General features: G+C 36.6%; 1 protein-coding gene across 1 annotated transcript; it reads right to left on the reverse strand.

Annotated features, from left to right (window-relative positions):
• Window positions 1-792: 792 nt before the first annotated feature.
• Window positions 793-19,558, reverse strand: loxl2b (lysyl oxidase-like 2b). The gene is made up of 14 exons (XM_079450476.1): window positions 19,394-19,558; window positions 16,309-16,679; window positions 15,951-16,126; window positions 10,222-10,433; window positions 8,125-8,341; window positions 6,646-6,829; window positions 6,346-6,503; window positions 6,071-6,238; window positions 4,280-4,445; window positions 3,731-3,971; window positions 3,032-3,147; window positions 2,813-2,949; window positions 2,396-2,507; window positions 793-2,240 (listed from the first exon to the last, which is right to left on the reverse strand). The coding sequence occupies exons 2-14, from the start codon at window positions 16,646-16,648 to the stop codon at window positions 2,170-2,172; spliced, it is 2,298 nt and encodes a 765-aa protein (XP_079306602.1). The 5' UTR covers window positions 16,649-16,679; window positions 19,394-19,558; the 3' UTR covers window positions 793-2,169.
• Between the last annotated feature and the right edge of the window lie 206 nt (window positions 19,559-19,764).

A 19,764-nucleotide genomic window follows, 5' to 3' on the forward strand; every position in this document is an offset into this window, starting at 1 on the left:
CTGAGAAACTTGTTACTATCAGGTTACTTGTGTTAAATTGCTTGACTGCACAACAAATATAGAGCTTTGTGAGATCTCACAACAATAGAAGCAGAACTCAAGAAGTACTATATAATAAGTTTGGCAAGGCTTTGCAAATTCCTGGAAGTAAAATGTTACAAAAACACACACTATGAGCACAGACATTATGAAGACTTCATCCAACCAAACAGAGCAACTGGATAAAGATAATTGGCAGAAAAGTGGACAAGGGGCCGTTTATAAGATTCTGAGTTTTTTTGGCTGAAGTGAGAGAAACTGTCCAGACATGATCTCTTCAGCATGTCAGATTTGTTAATTTTGAGAAACATTAGATCATGAATTAAGTTTTCTATAGAAACTTTTCTGAAGGAATTTTTGTGGTCAAATGAGGCTAAGATTGAGTTCTTTAGCATGGAAAGCTCTGTTTGCAAAGCAAATTCAGCTTGAAAAAAGAGAACAACAATTCTTTCATAAGACATAACTGTGGCATTATGCTCAGAGATGTCTTCAGCAGAAATATGTTACCATGGAAGTAACATAGGCCGAGCACTATTGATAAAAAGTTATACATTTGTTAAATAAATTAAATAAAAGTATTAAAAAGTAAAGCCATGTTTCGTGAATTAATGAGTGTTTTAAAGTGCAAACAGATATTAGTCTAATTCATATTTGTCAATTACCTACTATTAATTCAATACATTAATAATAGTGAATTCAAGTGAAGCATTCTGCATAGAACATGGCAAAAAAAATTAATTCTATGGATTTCTTGCCATAAAAAATTATTTAATATTGTGAACAAACTGAACATTTTGTTGTGTGCCATTCTGAACACACTCCCCTTGATCGTCCTCATGATGTCTGTTATTTGCGATTTGAAAGACCAGCATCTCTTAACTTTGATCCTAGTGGGCCATCTGGTGGTTGACTTGCATATAGCATAGCATCTACCAAGTTTCTGGAACACGTTTAAGAAAATTACTCTGATGACTGCAAAAGTATATTTGAAATATCTTTTTTGTTTCTTGCCAAATAATTCAAATGTTTATTCTCTTACATCCATGATTTTTTCATCAATTCAAGTAAGCATACTATAAAAAATAACTGATACGTTCCCTCAAAAAACTGAGGAAAACATATGTCAGCACCATTGACAGAACAACATATGAAAGACATTGCACACTGACAAACAAAAATGCCTAAAACAACTGAAATCCCTGTCATAAAATAAGTTATTTAATACTTACGTGTCTTAATACAAAGAATACGGTGACCTAAATGGTTGGCAAGGATCCCACTGCTAGTGAGGTTGTTTCCAGTAAGCTTAATAAAACTTATAAAATGGAGGGTTGAACAAAGTTCGCACCTACTGGAATGGACTTAAAGGGATAGTTCTCCCAAACAAGAAAATCCATTAATAATTTTTCACTCTCATGTCACTTCAAATCTTCATGACTTTCTTTCTTCTGCAAAACACAAAAGAAGATATTTTGAAGAATAGAAGTGACCAAACAATTTGGGCCATCATTGACTTACATTGTATGGTCACAAAAAAAATATCTTCTTTTGTCTACCACAGAAGTAGGACTCATATGCCGGTTGTAAGTGACGTGAGGGTGAAGAGATGACTTATATAATAAACAATGATATCTATAAGGAAAAACATCAACCTTGCCTTTAGAATGTAAAGTATATAGCTAAATCCATGAGACACTAAGTAGCAAAAGAAAATAATCGCTTCAAGCCTTTATTTTTCTGTAGTTTTATGTATGATTCTCAAATATATTTTTTAAATGACCTAAACCACAAGTCCCGTCAGGTTTAATTTTACTGGAGTCCCTTTCATGTCTAAAGTAGCAAACCGATAAATGGATTCAGAATTGTCACTGGCTCAATGGTGACCAGAAAAGCACCTATTTAGTCAGATAATCTCAAAGAACTGAGTTAGGGTATGAGTTCTTGATTGAAAGCCAGATGTTCAGTTGGATTGTACAGCAGAGGACAGTGCTGGCTCTGAGCATAGTTGAAGGTGTATCATGAAATAAAGGCTGTGAGATGAAAGGTCCTCCAGAGAGGTATAGTGGTTCAGGCCTCTGGATGAGTTCACTGGTTTACTGGGGTTTCTAGATCTTTATCAGAACCTCTGTTTTACCTGTGGGTAACCTGGTTGTTGACCAAGCCAGGGAATGTCTCTTCTGTCTCTGCGCTAATGGATCCACCTAATAGAATAAATTATAAAGTGACTCCTACTGCACAAGGTTATCATTGCAATTAAATGACATGCTTGAGTAACAGGTGAAATCATACAAAAACTGGTTAAGTAAAGTCATGGGTGTGGATTGAGTTTTTTGCGACAGGGTTTTAGGATGCTTACCTATATGACAATTATACATCCATATACGGTGACCATCATATCGACATCTGCATTTCACAATGTTATTGCTGTAATCCGACTCAGCAACCTCATAACTGGGGTTAATTACAATCTGTCACAAAAAGTGAATTCAATCATCAAATAAATAAATCTGTTTCTCACAATCAGCCTAAAGCTGCAATCTGTAACTTGGTCTAAAATGAACAAAATCAGTTATTAAGCGATTTTGCGAAGTTTAACATAATTTGGTTTCAATGCATGAAGTTAAGTAAAGTGACCTGCAATCTAAAATCCCAAACAGAGATGGTGATAAAGATACAGAAAAGTTATATATTGCAGATTTAACACACTAGTCCATTATTTAAAAGAGCATATTTAGTTAAAAAGATGTTCATATTTCATGAAAGTTATTTTCACCTGGAATATGTAGTCTCCTGGTTTAACATCTGTAATGTCCACCCACTGGCAATCAATATCATGTCTGTATGTATCCCAGCAGCCCACTGTGATGCCCTGCTCACCAAAGTTTGCACACTCATATCTCTTCTCAATACCTGAAAGTCAACAACACACAAAAAAAAATGAAAAGCCTATAGCCATAAGCTATTGTCAAACAGATTGTACATTCATCTCTACCTTCATCACATTCAGAGTCCTCCAGACAGAAGCTTGCTTTGTGTCCTTCTGCAACCTTGGTTCCGTTTAAACTAAGTAGGTCATAGTGGGTGAACACCTCCATACTATGATAATGTCTGGAACAGTAAAAACAGCAAGACATTTTTTCCTTTTTCTTTACAGTAGAATGTCACAGATAAAATAACATTTCAACATAATTAAAATTTGAATAAGTATATCTTAAAAAATATCCAAATTGCACATGTAAGCTTTCAAGCTTATGTGTGCATTTTAAGCCTAGATAAGATAATGTGATACAGCAAAAGAACATTACGCGTTTCATGTATGAAAAATTGTGATTGATATTATGTTATCAAGGAAACTCAATGAAATTCATGCCTTGAGCACATAAACGTCAGTGTAGAATTAAGAGAATAACATCAACCATATCATACTGCAGGTTAAAGACTCTGAACCACATTAAAATGTTAATAATTCCAGTAAATTAAATAGTTAAATTATTTAAATCTAATTTAATTCATTTTGACAGCAATTAAAAAATATAGCAAAACGCAATATGTCAAAGGTGTTTGAAGAATAATCCTATACTTTTTTGTAAGAATTAGCAAAAACAAAAAAAGTACTATAATTATCCCTTCTCCTCTTTTTAATGAACAAATAAATAAAAAAAGTTACTTCTCTAGTGTTTAGATGCCTCACCTGTGGCAGTCATGCCAAACCCAGGTCTCTCTGGAGGCTTTGGGTCTGAAGTCAGACTGTCCGTTGTTGTGGATCTGAGAGGAGAACCGGAGGAGCCGGCGATAAGAGTTTGTTGGAGTGGAACTGGAGGTGGAACCCAGGCAGTTCTCCTCATGGGCACACTGTAACAAGAACATAGGACGGTCCTCTAGGTATGTGGTCTCTTCCACCACCTGCGGGTTCAACACCAGATCTGGTGCAGCTGCAGAAACATTTAAAAGCTATTAACCTTAATGAACTCCAACTAATAGCAAACAAAGTTTTAAAACTTTTGAGTGTTATCCTTTACAGATTATTATTTTGCATACGTTTATTCATTCTCTAAATCACTTACTATTTATTATATAATGTTTCAGACAAAGTAGAGGTCAATGTCTCCTTAAAATCTAATAATGTCAAGTTGTTTTAAACATGTTCTTCTAAGAAGCATCTTTAAAGTCAAAATGACAAGGAAAATATGAATGTTATAAATGCATGAAAGTGAGAATATCTAGACTTGAATGCTCTTACTCTCAGAGCAGGAAACTCCAGCTGCAAAGCGTCCTCCACCTTTAGGGCAGCTGAGATATTCTCCATGATGCAAACAGTGAGAAAGAGACATCTCAGTTCCGGCACACCTCACTCCACTCATAACCACATCATCTGCATTCACTGCACCGGGCCAGTACCACGTCTCCTGCACAAACACTTGTATTCAGGTCAAATGTATTTACCTCATGGGAGAAAGTAGAGAAGTGCTGAGACACCAGACATTTAAACAGCACACGATTAAACAAATAATACAAATATATATTTTAACAGTATAAGATATAACAGTATCAATGAAATAACAGTTCTTTTATAATCTCATGACGAGTTTATAGATGACAGAAACTGATTTTCGAAGGATTTAAAACAAAAAACAAAATAACCAGAAGGTGGCGCTATTGCCGACCACACTATCGAATCCTCAGAGACTTCTTTGTTCTTATGAAGGTAATAAAATCACATGCTATGCAGCAAATCGATGACACGGTCAAAACAGCACATAATAGCCATGGGACAGGACAAAAGTGAAACCTAATTACATTCAGTACAATAAAAGTGTAGCAGGTCTTTATGTTGCAATGGCTGAAGCTTTCATGAATTTTCCCATAACAACAAACAAAGAACCCATAATGTTTAACCATTTCCAATCATAAATCACATAGAAAAAGCCTTTTTCCAACCCTTGAGGCAGTCTATTTCACTCTTATCAGATATTTACGATCTATTTGAAGAGGTTACATCATTTTCTATAGGAACAAAGCGTCTCTTTAATGCTACCCAGGTGTAACAGTTTATCTTAAATGCTGTAAATCCAGAAGGGATTTCTAAATGTCACAAATAGGCCTACTCAGACAATTTTGGCTATGGACATGTTCCAGTCGTGCTTCACAACCAAAAAGTGCCCAACAGTCGTCTGTCTTATTTTTAAAATAATATCTATTGTTAAATAGTAACAATATTAATATATTGTGTTATTATTTAAAACCCAACACACCTAATCATGTCTTTTGTTTAAAAAACTGTGCATGTGTTTCTTAAAAATAAATATACAAATATTTTGATATTTGGTTTAAAGCCAAGATAAAATAAAAAAATTAAAATTTTGACTCATGTGCTTAAATATTTCATTTTACACCATAAATAAGTTTCCCTGCATTTTGTCCCAAAACAAAAGAAAGAATTAATTATTGGGCTTAAGTGAGAGAAACTGCACGACTGGGAGAAAATCTACAGATATTGAAAAAGATTCTTTAGATGGTACACTCATCTGCTTTGTTTACAAGATTCCACTTGTGCAATGACAGACGCAGTGCCATTAGACTATACAAGGAGGATGGAATGCAATGATTTCAGCTAATACACACCACAGGAACTGTGCTGTCACAGAATGATCAGCAAAGATCAATGGCCTAAAATGTTCCAGAAATAATCATCTTATTTTGATAAACTTAATGAACAAGTAGAATTTTCCCAGGCATTTGCTGTTTCACAGTAGGGTATCAATGAAGAGCTTTCGGCCCACACAGAACTAAACGCAGGCTTCCATATCCAAACAAAGCTGAATGGACGGACGAAGCATGAGTTCACACAATGACTTTCTTCAAAGGGCCAAATATCCAATCCATTGACATCAAGGAAACATCCAGTGAAAGTGATAGACAGACCGCACAAACAGCAGAAACCGCTCTCTGTCTCAGCATTATAAATCAAAGCATCAATGTCAGGCTTGGCCGTCTATCCTGATGAGATATTTAGTAGGTGACATAAACAAACCTGGAAAGCATTGCTTGCAAATCCCAGGCCAAGCTGTCTGCATATGACCATTGCCTCCATAGTGCCCCAGCCCTCACCGCAGACGGTTCCCCAAACCAGAGAGCCGTTTCGTTCTTTTAGAACCTCAACGCGGCCTTCAAAAGGGGTACGACCTCCGCTCAACCGCAGCTGCAAAAAATGAAGAGTCGTCATCAAACAGTTATTGCTACAGTACAGTTGGTCTTCATCAACATTTTATTGTGTAGTCAGTTCATATGCATGAGAACACTTCCTACCCTCTGCTGGAAGCCCATGGCTGGAACGTTGCATCTAACACTCGCGTCCTCTTCATGACTGCAGCCTTCCGAGTCTTTATCCATATTGAAGGGGCACTCTGTGACAGACTTCTCAAAGCCAGAACACTGGACTTCATTCATATGTACAGGGCCCATTCCTAGATTAGATAATAATATAATATTTAAAAAATTATACTAAATGAATCTCTGTTGCCTATTTAGTTTTTTAAATACATGATCTTTGTATACTGCTTTCAAGATAAATAGTTTAGTCTAGAACTACAGTTCAATTATACACACCTTGCCCGAGCTGACCTCCGGAAAGCGCCTCCTTGGCACTCCCAAAACCAAGTTCCCGACACACCACAGTAGCTGATATGAGGTTCCAGTTATCGTCACAGATCGTTCCCCATTCACCATTCTTCAGGACCTCCACACGTCCCTCACCAACAACAGCACCGCCTCTGAGACGCACTAGGGGCTGCTGTGAAAGACACAGGAGTGAGATGTAGTAAGGGATAATGTACAGGCAGTCAGTTTTATTACAAGGCTACTTACCTCATAAGTTATATTGTTATATTACTCATAAAATATTGATTTGAACTATATTTTAGCTTATCTGAAACAATCTTTCCAATGACTGGATGACTGTGTATTATTAGTTGTATCGTGGGAATTCATGGGCAGCAAGACAAACCTCAAGCCATAAATCCTAAATCCTCATTAGAGGATGTGCAAGCTAAAAATGTCTGAATGATTGTCCAAATTAATCTTCATTCATCAAAAATAAAGACTGCATACAACTGCAGAAAACAATTCCATAGAGATTTCATTTCAGTCCAATGTTTGTTGGATTTCAACAAAATCAAACCTCAGGAGTGACATAAAGTCAACCCACAGCAATGTGAAAGACTGACAGCATGCCAAGACACGTTAATATTGTGATTAAAACCAAGGTTATCACATGAAAAATAATTTCTGACCTTTTCCTAAATCTATGTAAAAACATTACTGTTGCATTGCTTAAAAGTGAATATGAACTTGTTTTCTTTGCAGTATTTGAGGTCTAAAAGAATACAGAGCATCTTTTCTGTTATTTTGACAATTTCCTCTAGTTTTCATTTTCAACAAATAAATTCAAATAGAACAACATTTAAATTTTATATTTGCGAGAAATATTGTTAGTAGTTCACAGAATGAAAATCACAATATTACCTAAATACGTAGCTATAAATAAATTCAGAAAGAAAATCTTAAAATTATCACTTATTTTTTTCTTTTGTGAAATAGTTTTTAGTATTCATGAACCTCAACAGTGCATATTTGCTTATTCTGAAAAACACAGTGCCCTTTGCTGAATAACATGTAACAGATCTCAGGCAAGCTCCTACATGGAATGCTCTAATGTATAATTTGGAAAAAGTGATGTCATTTTTGGGCAAAATGCATAGTGCTTTAGGAACTTTAAATATCCTCTTCTCTACCATTAGTATTCATATAATCATATAACCACAAAGTGTGCAACAAACCTAAAATACTGAATGCAAAAGTGGTTTTGATTGACACAGCTGCCACTCTTATACATTTTTAAATAAATAAAAGATACTTCAGTATCCACTTGGACTTGCTGCCATGGTGATAAAAGGGGTTGTGTTTTCTTTCATGACTAATGTTCTTTCTCACAGGTGAGACTCTGAAGTTCGGTGCATAGCGATGCCTCGTGCACAAGTAGCTTCTTGTGTGTCTGGAACAAATGCAACATCTGGCTCATGTTCTTACCTCCTGTCTGAAGGCCTTCCTGTAGCCTGCCATGGGAGTAGGAGCAAAAGCCCTTCCAGGGACACAGCTCACTACCACCGGACTGCCCTGCTCACACGTGCTATTGGCTTTGACGGAGAGAGTGTGACCCAGCATACAGCTAGACAAATGAGCTTCATTTCCGGTGCAATTTATAGAATAATCCCAGTATGTCGGCTTTCTCCTCCGGGCGAACATTCTGAGAAACAGTGCAGAGTAGGAAGGAGAGGTTAAGAGTTATAACATTATTAATTGCTGTTTTTAAAACACAGTACTATGTCTGCACAAGTGCAAGTGGTAGATACATAACATGCAGACGTTTCATAATTTCATTCATCTGCATTTGAGATAAGATACTGTATACCATAAAAATGTAATACTTCAAATATTAATACTTTTACTAGGTACAATTACTCTGACCTTTATCATAAAACAATATAGGATTGTCCACTTCCTAAAAGAGAATGTATAAGTCCCTATGAGGTCAGGCTGTATAGGAAATAATGTTTGTAATATATAAAACATTTCTACAGTTCCCTGTCAATGGTAAAATCGGCATCATTCAGAACGAAGGCACAATCCACATTTGTTTCTTGTTTAGACACTGATGAAGAAAATGTCTCAAACTGAAGAACTACCCTACTGTAACTCCTAATGGGCAGACAAATACACACAGCTGCAGATACATAAGACTTTCAAAGAGACAGAAAAACCAAGCAAATGCTAAAAAAAAACTCTTTCTGGTGTATTAGACACAAATACACACAAACAATGTGCACAATGTGTACAATGTGAAAGACTAAAAGAAACAAAGCAAATTCTAGAATAGGTATCCATTGATGTTAGCTACAGCCAGGAAAAAAGCTTTACCTACATTACTTTACGTTTACATAAATGCATTTGGCAGACGCTTTTATCCAAAGCAATTTACGTTGCATTGTACTACACATTTTGTTTCTGAGTACGTGCAATCCCTGCGAACGAACCCATAACCTTTGCTTTTCTACAGGAAGGCATTGTATATTAATAAGTAAAAAAATTATACGTTAAATTATAAGGAGATAAAAATATTAAAGTCTTTGTTAGTTGAAACTGGACACCTGTTACTTCCAATATTTCATCATCAGAGCACATTGACCACTTGTTCCACCTTGGGATAGACGTGTATTATTTACAGACAACATTCAAGCAAGGTCCTCTGAAAGGAAAGTCCTAGTTTTCTTATAAAAGCACAATTTAAAGCCACAGGGCAGACAGACGCTGTTGAACAGAAGCCTGTTTTGGCTGCACGCTGAAAAAAGGTGCCCTTGGCTACATGCCCCCCCTTCCCTCAACATCAAGCGCTGATGTAAAAAACATCATATACAGTGCCTGTATATTTCATAAGACACATCATGTGCAGAGAGGTACATAGCTCAGACAAGGAGGGTGGAAAATCTTGTATAAAGCCTGCATTTCCATTGTGGCTGAGTGAATCCTTACAAAACAAATTAATTACAAAGTAGGCATGCTGTTTCCACACACTTATGAAAGTGCCTGAGATTTATTACGTTTTAGGAGTCGTAAATTACTAATACAGTATGGAATGTACTAAGTTAGCAGGATATAGAATAGATAGGATATAGATTTGCTTTATAAATATTTTTTGTAATCATATTCAGATGAGAAATGAATCTATAGGGGTAGTTAACAGATAATTGTGCAAACGAGTCCTCTGATGTGACAGCAAAAACTGAGAAAAATACTAACAATGAAGATAAATCTCTTTTATGCTATTTTATATTTTAAATATTAAAATTAATAATGCAAAGTAATATTCATAACTGTTTCCCTTTTAATTTTTGCTATGTCACACCATAGGACACGTGTATTGTGTTGTTAACTACCCATGTAAAGTTGATTTATAGTATTTATATGATTTGTAATGTTTGTTATGGTTTCTCTGACCAACGACGATAGAAAAGCAGCATGTGTCTCTGTTATTTACAGACTACTTTTTACAATTTACCCATGATTACTGTGGTTTAAGATTCAAGAACAACTAGATGAACTTCAACTGGAGATAAGCCGAGTGCTCACTTGTACACGCGAGTGTTGTATTTCTTGTCCCCGGGAAAGCCGAACATGCCGCAGATGACCCTGCTGTTCATTTGATTCCAGGCATCTTCGCAGAGCTGCTTCCACTTGCCTCCATCCTTCACCTCCACGTAGCCCTCCGTCACTGGGACACGCTTACGATACGATGACAGGATGGGACGTATACGGACATCCTCCACCTGAATGTTCATGCTCTGCGGGAAAAGAGAATACAAGAGTTATGTCGTTCCTCTAAAACCATTGATGATGGACACCATCAACATTGTTGTTAATAAGAAATACCTTGTCAGTTGGTTACTCTATTCAGGTTCTTTTTGAAAAGCTGAAAGTTTCCATTTGAACCATGTCAGCATTATTTACGTATCCATGTTGCATAACTCTCTACTGGATACATTAAACACAGCCACTATAAAACAGTTTTACAATTCTTCATTATAAGAAGCAGGAGCTATCAGCTGGACTTGTTGACCCGCTTCACCTCTAAGATGCTTCCAACAGAGTGTACCCTCAAGTCAGCTAGACTGTACGTATGCAGGGGCTGTAAAAAGACATTTAATGGCTTCTGACGGATGTAGTAGATGGACTTTAAAAGGCAAAAAACAGGTTAACGCTGTTAGACTCACATCAAATAATCAAAGACACCTAAGAATTACACAAAGGTGTGTGCTTGAAATACTTTCCACTAGTTTATGAGAAGATCAGGAAAACAGAAACACATCAGGGACAGCGCTGTAATATCACAAAGAACTCCAATGCATGATTTTGGCTTTCTATAAAATTAATGCAAGTTCATCTGTTCTTTAATACTAGTCCTGACAAGAATTTCTCCAAAGGTTTATCTAGATCGGCATTTCATACAGCAGATGTATGAAGCTTAAATAATTTCTGTAGACTCCACGACGAGTTTTGAAGCAAATCTACATTCCAGTGCTGTGAGATCATATAGGTCGAAAAAAGACATTATGAAGTGCTGTGCTCAGCAAATCCAGTGGCCTAAACATTCCATTGCCATCTCATTTTCCACCTACAAACTGTCTGCACTTCTTAATGTCGACCTTCATGAAGTGTAGGAGAGTATGATGTAGACAGACCAAATTAGAAGAGTTTTTCCTTTGATTTCCATGACCGTGTAAACCAGAAGGGAAGTGGGTGACCGTTAAAAGAAACTCAAACTGGAAATGTAAGCTAAAGTTGTAAATTTGTACATGGAATGAAAATGTGCTTGTGGATGAACATGTGGCATACTCAAAGTGTATCCTTACTGTACCTCTACTGTGTAGCCTTTTAAACAATATTGAAGCGACGGTTCACCCTCACAAAATAAATTCTGTCATAATTTTCTCACCCTAAAGTTGGTCCAAACCCGTTTACATTTCTATGTTTGGTTGAACACAAAGAAAGATATTTAGAAGAATGCAATTCATGACAGATATTTTATACGGATTAATATTAATAGGCTACTGTGAAAAAAGCAAACTGCGTGGCAAAACACTGTTTTGAACAAGTCGTACCAGACCAAGTTGTTTTCAGCGGTTTCTTGTACCAGAAATTGATTGAATGTATGACTTTCCTGAGGGCAAAATCGTGGGGCCTATTAAGCAGGAGCATCAGCCTGGCTGTCTCCACAATTCCGAACAGGGGAAGAAAAAGACATTTAAGATATCAACTTTTACATCAATGTTCATGTTATTTGGTCTAAACAATGTTAAAACTATGATATTTTCGCATCCTAATTGTAGTCACTCCTGTTGTTTACAGTCAGTTTCTCGAGATCTTACACACAGAGATGCTTTAAAATAGTTTCCATCTATTTGGGGGGGGGGGTTTGCCTTCCAAAAGCATTGACTTAATATGATGCCACAATTATAGTTTGTCCACAAAAGCATTTAGACATATAGCCTCATATAAAAGGTTCAAAAGAGCAAGAAAACATTTCAGTCAAGTCAGTGACCCTAATTTTAAATATACACTTTATGTCCCATGTCTGTATCTGGCCTGTATATCTGTAGTTATAGCTTGTTCAAAACTATGTGTTTCCTAAATGTAACTTGGGTTCTGTGGTCGGCAGAAATGAAAGTACAGCAGTGTTTTTAGTAACATGCCGCAATTATTTTTCTCTCAAACAGAGTTGTCTGACATACTGTGTTAGACCAAAACACTGCTTTTTTATCAATGTTTGATATAAACAACAACTAAACAACTGTAGGAACATCAAAAGCATCCAAACACACAGACAGACATCTTAACAAACAGCATATATTTTTGGCAGTTTGAATCTTTGAAAAGTTACTTTCCATGTGTGACTACGGCATATGTAGATTTGATAAATGTTTTTTTTCTGGGATGAATGACATCACCATTTACCTTTGTGACTCAATATACATCTGAGGTACATGGGACTTTAAATAAAACAAAAGACTGTGTCATTCACATGTCATGTTTCAAAACAAAATATGATTAGTGAAAAACAGGAAAAGCTTTCCTAAACATGTGGATGAATTCCATGGTAACTGTAAGAGGAGGGGATTCTGCTGCTAGGAAAGAAAACTATAGCAGCTGGGATATCGATTTGTAAGGGCTTGTCTTTCTGTAGATGTAAGAAAGCGTCTCGAGAGGCCAGTCATTCTTTCAGGAAGAAAAAGAGAGCCTTCCTATCGCTCGAAGGAGTCAGAGGCTCCAGTGGTGAACTGAGTAATTCTTCTATTGCCTGGTGAAGAGAGAGTGTTGAAAAGGAAAAAGGCGCATGTTGTTTTTTACTTAAAACATAAAGAGGTCTGAGAGAGAGAGCATGTTCTCTTAAAACAACATGTTCTCATAGGAAAACTGCATCCGTTGAACATAAAATAACCTATTTTGAAGAATGTAGGACAGCAAACTGTTCTGGGGCACTTTTGACTCATTTCATTTTTCCTACTATGGTTGTCAATGGTAGCCAAGCATTCTTGCAAATATATTTCTCTGTTTTAATCAGAATAAATAAATGTATACAGATTTGGAACAACTCGAGGGTGAGTGAAGGAAGACAGAATTAATTTTTTTAGGTGAACTGTCCCTTTACCTGTCGACAACATCATTCTAATAACATCTGAAAGAAACATACTACTGTCAAATTAAAACTACACTATGACTTCTTAAAAGAAGGCAGAGGGAATACCTACTCCCCTCCCCCAGTTCACAATAGAGCAGGAATGTCACAGACAGCTTATGCCGTTTTTAACTACATGTCTATAGCTGTTTTAAATTGTCTAGATTGCAGACAAAACACTTTGACCGCCGCTGGACAACAGCTCAGGCCAGTCGACAGACTTGATTCAGAAACCGATGATTATCTCTCTACTGAAACAGCAAGTCCGCTGATCCGGTGCCTGTGTTTGAACTGGTTTTACTTCTTCAAACGGCAACTCTTTGAACGGCTAATTCAGATCGAACTCCTAAATGACAAGAAACATTGGTGTGTGTTTTCGGGGAAATGTTCAATATCTGTAGAAATCATGAAATCAGCAGGAATGTGGAAAATTAGTTTTTTTAACTTGAGTCAAAATGGCTGTGAAAACCACTAGCAATGCAGTTCAATGCCTGCATGCCATGGGCTATTGAATGAAAGCTGACAAAACATCACATGCCGGGTTAAGGCTGAGGACTGTACAACTCTTCTCATAGTGTATGATATCTTTAGTCACGTGGTGTTTGTGGTTGGCTTGCAATTATCTGAGATACGCCTGCATGCTACTTAATTGAAGTAAACATCCTGTTTAATGTAGGAGCTGTTATTCTCTGAACAATCCTGATGGAGATGTAAGCAAACTAGCATAGAGAATATATGCTGTTGTCTTCCAATAGAAGCTTATATTTAATGTCTTTTGTTTCCATTTATGGAAAATGTATATGGAATAAAAGCCAGTTTCGACTGGTGCGTAAGAAAGCGAAAGGGAACTGGCTGGAGAAGCTAAAAAGCAAATCCTGCCTTAAAACTATCAGTACTATAGACATCTGTGAAATATAAATTAGAAAAATTCTCTAAGGACTTCAAGGAACTTGTAGAGTAAGAATAATGAATATGCAGGGACGGGTTCCAGAGATGAGGCCATAGAACATATTAGTCACTAGAACAACATTGACTGAGTGTTTCGGAGCTGATCAACAGCATCTGTTTAAGCTGAGTTCTGCAGAGACTATTATACATTCTCAGCGGTTGGTAAAATAATAAGCTTATAATTAAAAGCTTAACAAAATGATTTAAAAGGAGAATGTCTATAAAATAATTTACAACATACGCTATTTAGACTAAATCATTGTGGTGTTCTCATATATTTTATCACAAGGAATTTTCCAGACACATCCAAGGCTATAAATTAACTTTCACTTAACTCTGCGTGACCTTGTACAGACACAAACTTACTATGATTGTGAGAAAGTGTTATATAACCATATGTCTGTGATATGTCATATTCACGTACAAACCATACAAAAGTTGGTTATGGTTAACCGTAGGGCAACACACTCTGTTTTCATCTCTAATCTTTGATGGCAGAACATCTTTGAAATTACACTGAAATTCTCAGAAAAATTATGGTGACACATCTGACCAAACTCTTGTTAAAAACCAGTTGTTTAAAACCATTATGTAAAGGAAGTTCACAGGGTCAAATATTTGGCTTGTTTTTTTATGCTAAGTGAACTTTTTGGGATAGGATGATTTACAGTACACAAGATCCATTAGCTAGACTTTAGACCTAAAACTTTTCTTTTTTAGATAAAAACACCCGCTACGAGTTCCATTGTGACCATTATTCCTGATTTTCCAAGGAAAGGCTTGACTAGTCTGAAAAATCGAATGTTCACATTTTACACGCAAAAGTCTGCCTACATCTCATGGATGTCTCATCTTTGGATTACCTTCCACATGTGTCTTATATGCAGTAAACCACATTATGACATCACTCTTCCCCTTTAATCACTACAGTAGTATTCCATGACTTGAATGTGGCCCGCTTGGTGAACCTCACTGTGATTTAACCGCTATTAAGCCTGCTATCAATAGATGGAAATGCTGACTCCGGTGTTCACTCCAGGTCTCCCAGCTGGAGACTTCCAAATAGAAGCAGACCTATGTCTAGACCTTCCCCCAAATGCTCTGCTTGACTTGTATAATCACTACCTGCTCTTTTAGAATAGCCAAAACCGTGCTACAAAATACATTTGTTAAACAAAAACTATTTTTTTAAAACCCTTATTTTTATGTCGAATATTTTTGCTGCAACCGTTAGTGAAGTCGAATTGGCAATTTTGTTGGTTCGATAGACTTTCTTTTAGTTTTTCATTTGGCTTTTCACTGAGAATCTTCTAGACTGTTCCATAAGGCTGGAATGACACTTCTCATTGTTTACAGGAGCTCCTTCCATCAAATACTTCTTTGCGTGCTTACTGCATTCTTTCTACGTGACACTGCCAAGCCATATAACTCACAGCAGCAGCTTGTAAGACAAAAGATGGTGAAAAATCCTGTTCTTACTCTTAATGGACACAGATACAATATATCTTCATCTTAATTTATTTCTGTGACTTGAAAAAGTAGTTTGAACATTTCATTATTAAACACTGCTTAGCAACCAGGCCATTTTCTTACCCGCAATCATAAAGTGAAAAAAGAATTAAAGCGACAGTAGTTTTAAATGATAGCAGAGGAAAAATCTGTATTGGATGCTGCTTACATTGATGTTGTTGGCAATAGTGTTGACAAACTTAAATCCCGGGATCCTCTTGTCACTACAAACCACCCCAACATCCTCTGTATGTTTGCAGTCAGACACACCAATGCCGTTGGACTCACACTGGGCCAAGGTCTTCTCATTCCCCTTGCAATGGACATTGTCAAACCAGATACGACCTGACAAACATAAGAAGTCAACCAACGGCTACTATATTCTAGAAGATGGCAGAATAGTTTACCCAAAAAATTAAAATCTTCCTTTTTTTAATAACACAAAAGTTTGTTTTAAAGAATATGAATAGGGTAAAACTATATTTAATGTAATAAGTTCTGTTACTTAATATTATAGTTAAACGTACCTTCTCCTTTCCCAAATTTAGATGATGGAGACCAGGACACTGCTTCAAAATAACCCAGCTCTCTGCACACCACTTGAGCGGCGTGAATGTTGAAATCATCATCACACACAGTTCCCCACTCGCCTTCATAGAACACCTCAACACGCCCTTCGTTGTGTTTGCGTTTCTCCCCTGCCAGACGTAACTGTATCCTGGGAATGTCTGCAGGAAGCTGTGGGGCTGTGTACAGTTCTTGTGCAGGGTCCTGGTAGCCAAGAGGGTAACCCAAGTGCTCATACTGTGCATGGCTCAGTTCCCATGAGCACAGCAGCACAACTGATACAAACCAAAAGATGAGCATATTGATGTTGGCTTGAAGGTTATTATGGCCTCTAAATAAAAGAGAAAATAAAGGAATGTTGTGTATACTTTATTTAAAGAATAGAAGGACATATTTGATATGCAGACTCCACACTCTCATTACCTCCAGTACGTATTATACTGTAGATTTCTTTACTTTTATCTGCACATTTTTATTCAAATGATTGAATGAACTTGAATCAAGCAGAAGAAAAAAGTATGTGAATTTCATCTGTCAGCCCACATCAAATAGAGCAATAATGAGGACACAGAGGCATATTTACACCCCACTGTGGTGGATTATTCATTTACATGGTCCACAATACAAGCAGAAAATATATATAATTCTGTTTTACAGTTTCATGATCTTAGCAGTACCAGAGAATAAATAAGCACACAAATCTCAGAGAAGTTGAAATACTTTGATCAGTGTATTAAATATTCTCTTTGATGACAATAATGGATCTTTTGAAATAGGAGTGTCACAATAAACGTAATATCATTAACCATGATTCAGCAGTTCAGTGACATTATGTCAACAAACTCTTCTTCTGTCTACCTACAGAGAAACAACAAATCACAACATTTCGAAGAAATAGAAAGCGTGAAAATAAAGGTTTTGAGTTATGAGTAGAGGCACCCTAAAAAAATGGTGCTATATAGCACTAAAAGCGGTTCTTTGCTCGTAATGGGAAACCACTTTTAGTGCTATAGAGCACCATATCTTGATGCTCTTGAGGTTCTATATATCACCATATGATTCTTCAGCGGTTCTTTATTGCACCTCAGTCATCCCAAAGAACCACTGAAGCACCAAAATATGGTTGTACATAGCACCTAAAGTAGTGAACAAACAGAAAGCTATACAATACTAAATATGAGGTCAGGTTTCCGTGCTTCTAATGAAGTGGACTAGATGTTCGTTGGAAAATTCTCAAATCATACCGGGATAACATGAATCATCAGATAACATGGATCAAGTCCATGCCAGTGTGCATGCTGGGGGACACCAAATATGAAGGTAAATCAGTAGCAAAACTTGAGAGCATGTAGATTTTAATTTGTAAACATAAAGTAAAGTAAGTATTTGTACCTGTACACTAAAATGTACACTCACAGGCCCAAGGTAAAAGCGTGTAAAAAACTGATGTTGAATGTTGAGATTTGCACTCATGGACAAAACTCACAAATCTGTCTTCTGAATTTGAAGTTGCAGAAAAATTGTCACAAATGCGTAAACTGGCATTTACAAAACATTGGCAAATACAAATGGATAGCACATATTTACACGTTGTCCTGGATTCAGATTTGAATTGCACCCGCAAATAGGCATCTACAACCTCTCAAACCTGTCACTGCTCTTCCCGCCTTGACTTTTGCAACTACTTTCGCGATAAACCTGTTGCAAAACTAGAGAAAAGGAGCGGCTAATACAGTATTTAAATTAAGGTGAAACTATAAATCAATAAATACATTTTCCTTTACTATATACTACTTCCTGCCACTTTTTACTAAAAAATAACTTTTCTATTTTATTCTCTTTTACATTTACTTTAGTATATATTTTTTCTTAGTTTGTCCTTTATTATATATTATATATATATATACCCCATCTGCAGAATATAATTCCAGGTATATATGACAATAAGGATCTTGAATCTGATAAGGGTGATGTATAAATTAGCAACCTAATTAAAAATCGAATTTATCTGAAGCAAGTTTGCTGATGATAATGATCAATATTAAATAAGAGAAAACGTACAGTAAGCCTGTCATTGTGCTTCAACGAGTTTCCTCAAGATTAATAAAATTAAATAAAAACACTTCTATAAAAACTGTATCACACTTTCCATCCTCTCTCACTCCCTTTGCCTTACCATTCATAATTAAAACATACACTATTGTCCGATAGCCTTTCAATTAGTATTATCAAGTGTTTAACAAAAAAGTAAATGAGAAATAAATCTTCCAGGGTCATTCAAACGTTAAATCGTAAGACTTAAATAAATGCATGTGGCGAAAAACTCAAACTCAACCCCAGGAAACTCAATAAATTAGCCAACATTTCCATCCCATGCACTACAGCAGCCGAACGTGGCAGTTCTTACACAAGATTCCAAAAACGTGCTTGATGTAAAATGAAGCTATGTGAAGTTTTTCATCTAGTCCAGATGGAGAGGTTTCTGGCATGTCTTTGTTCTTCCGTACAAGACCTTTTTTTCTCCCCTCTAGGGTTCTGGACCCTTACTTTCTCTTCCTAAAGACTTGGATCATGTTTGTTGTCTGCAATACCACACAGCACGTCCCCTGAGCGACGTGTATAAGATATGATATACAGGTCAAATAAACACAAAAACCTGCACAAGAAACAAAAGCTCAGAAAACGTTTGCAAAAGTTGTAATGTTTATTAACCGTGTTGAAGTTACAATGTAAACAAAGCTAGATTCACATCCACCAGGCAAGAAGGCTGCAGAAAAGGGGGGAAAACATTTGAACTATTTCCATTTGAGAGTCATTTCGTTCATCTTTCAACCTTACGACCGCTTGTCTTTGCATCCTTGTCCCACTGACTCAATAATGGCGTCATACACAAGTATTTGGATGTATGTAATTGTCTCTTACATGTGTAGGTGTTGCCCTGGAAAATAGAAAGACTTCCCTATCCACTGTAATGTAAGTATATGTAATCTCTCTGACATAGCTACGCATTGGAACAAAATAGAAAGTACAAAAGTAAAAACTTACTTTTGCTGCGAGAGCCAATTTCACAGTAGAATACCCCTTCTCGAAGTCCAACGTGATCTTTCCGTCTCTCATCTGTTGCACATCCCCTAAACTTTCACTGGCTATTTTCCTCAATTTTAGCGGAGTCGAGAGTTACGCCTTGTGGAACTGCCCCCTCACGTCCACAAATGAGTGCTGATGACCTCATGGACATCCAGTCTCAAAGGGCGCATAACTAGAATATTTGAGGAACCGACACGATGTACGTGCGTAAAACAAGTCAACGCAATTTAGCGCTATAAAAACACATTGGGAAAGGTATTGGGAAAGCGACAGATGTTTTATTAACGTGCTATAATTGCAAAGCTGTATTTTTGCAGATTGTTTTGGTT

Source organism: Barbatula barbatula (assembly GCF_947034865.1).
Source record: "Barbatula barbatula genome assembly, chromosome: 2".
Classification (NCBI taxonomy): Eukaryota; Metazoa; Chordata; class Actinopteri; order Cypriniformes; family Nemacheilidae; genus Barbatula; species Barbatula barbatula.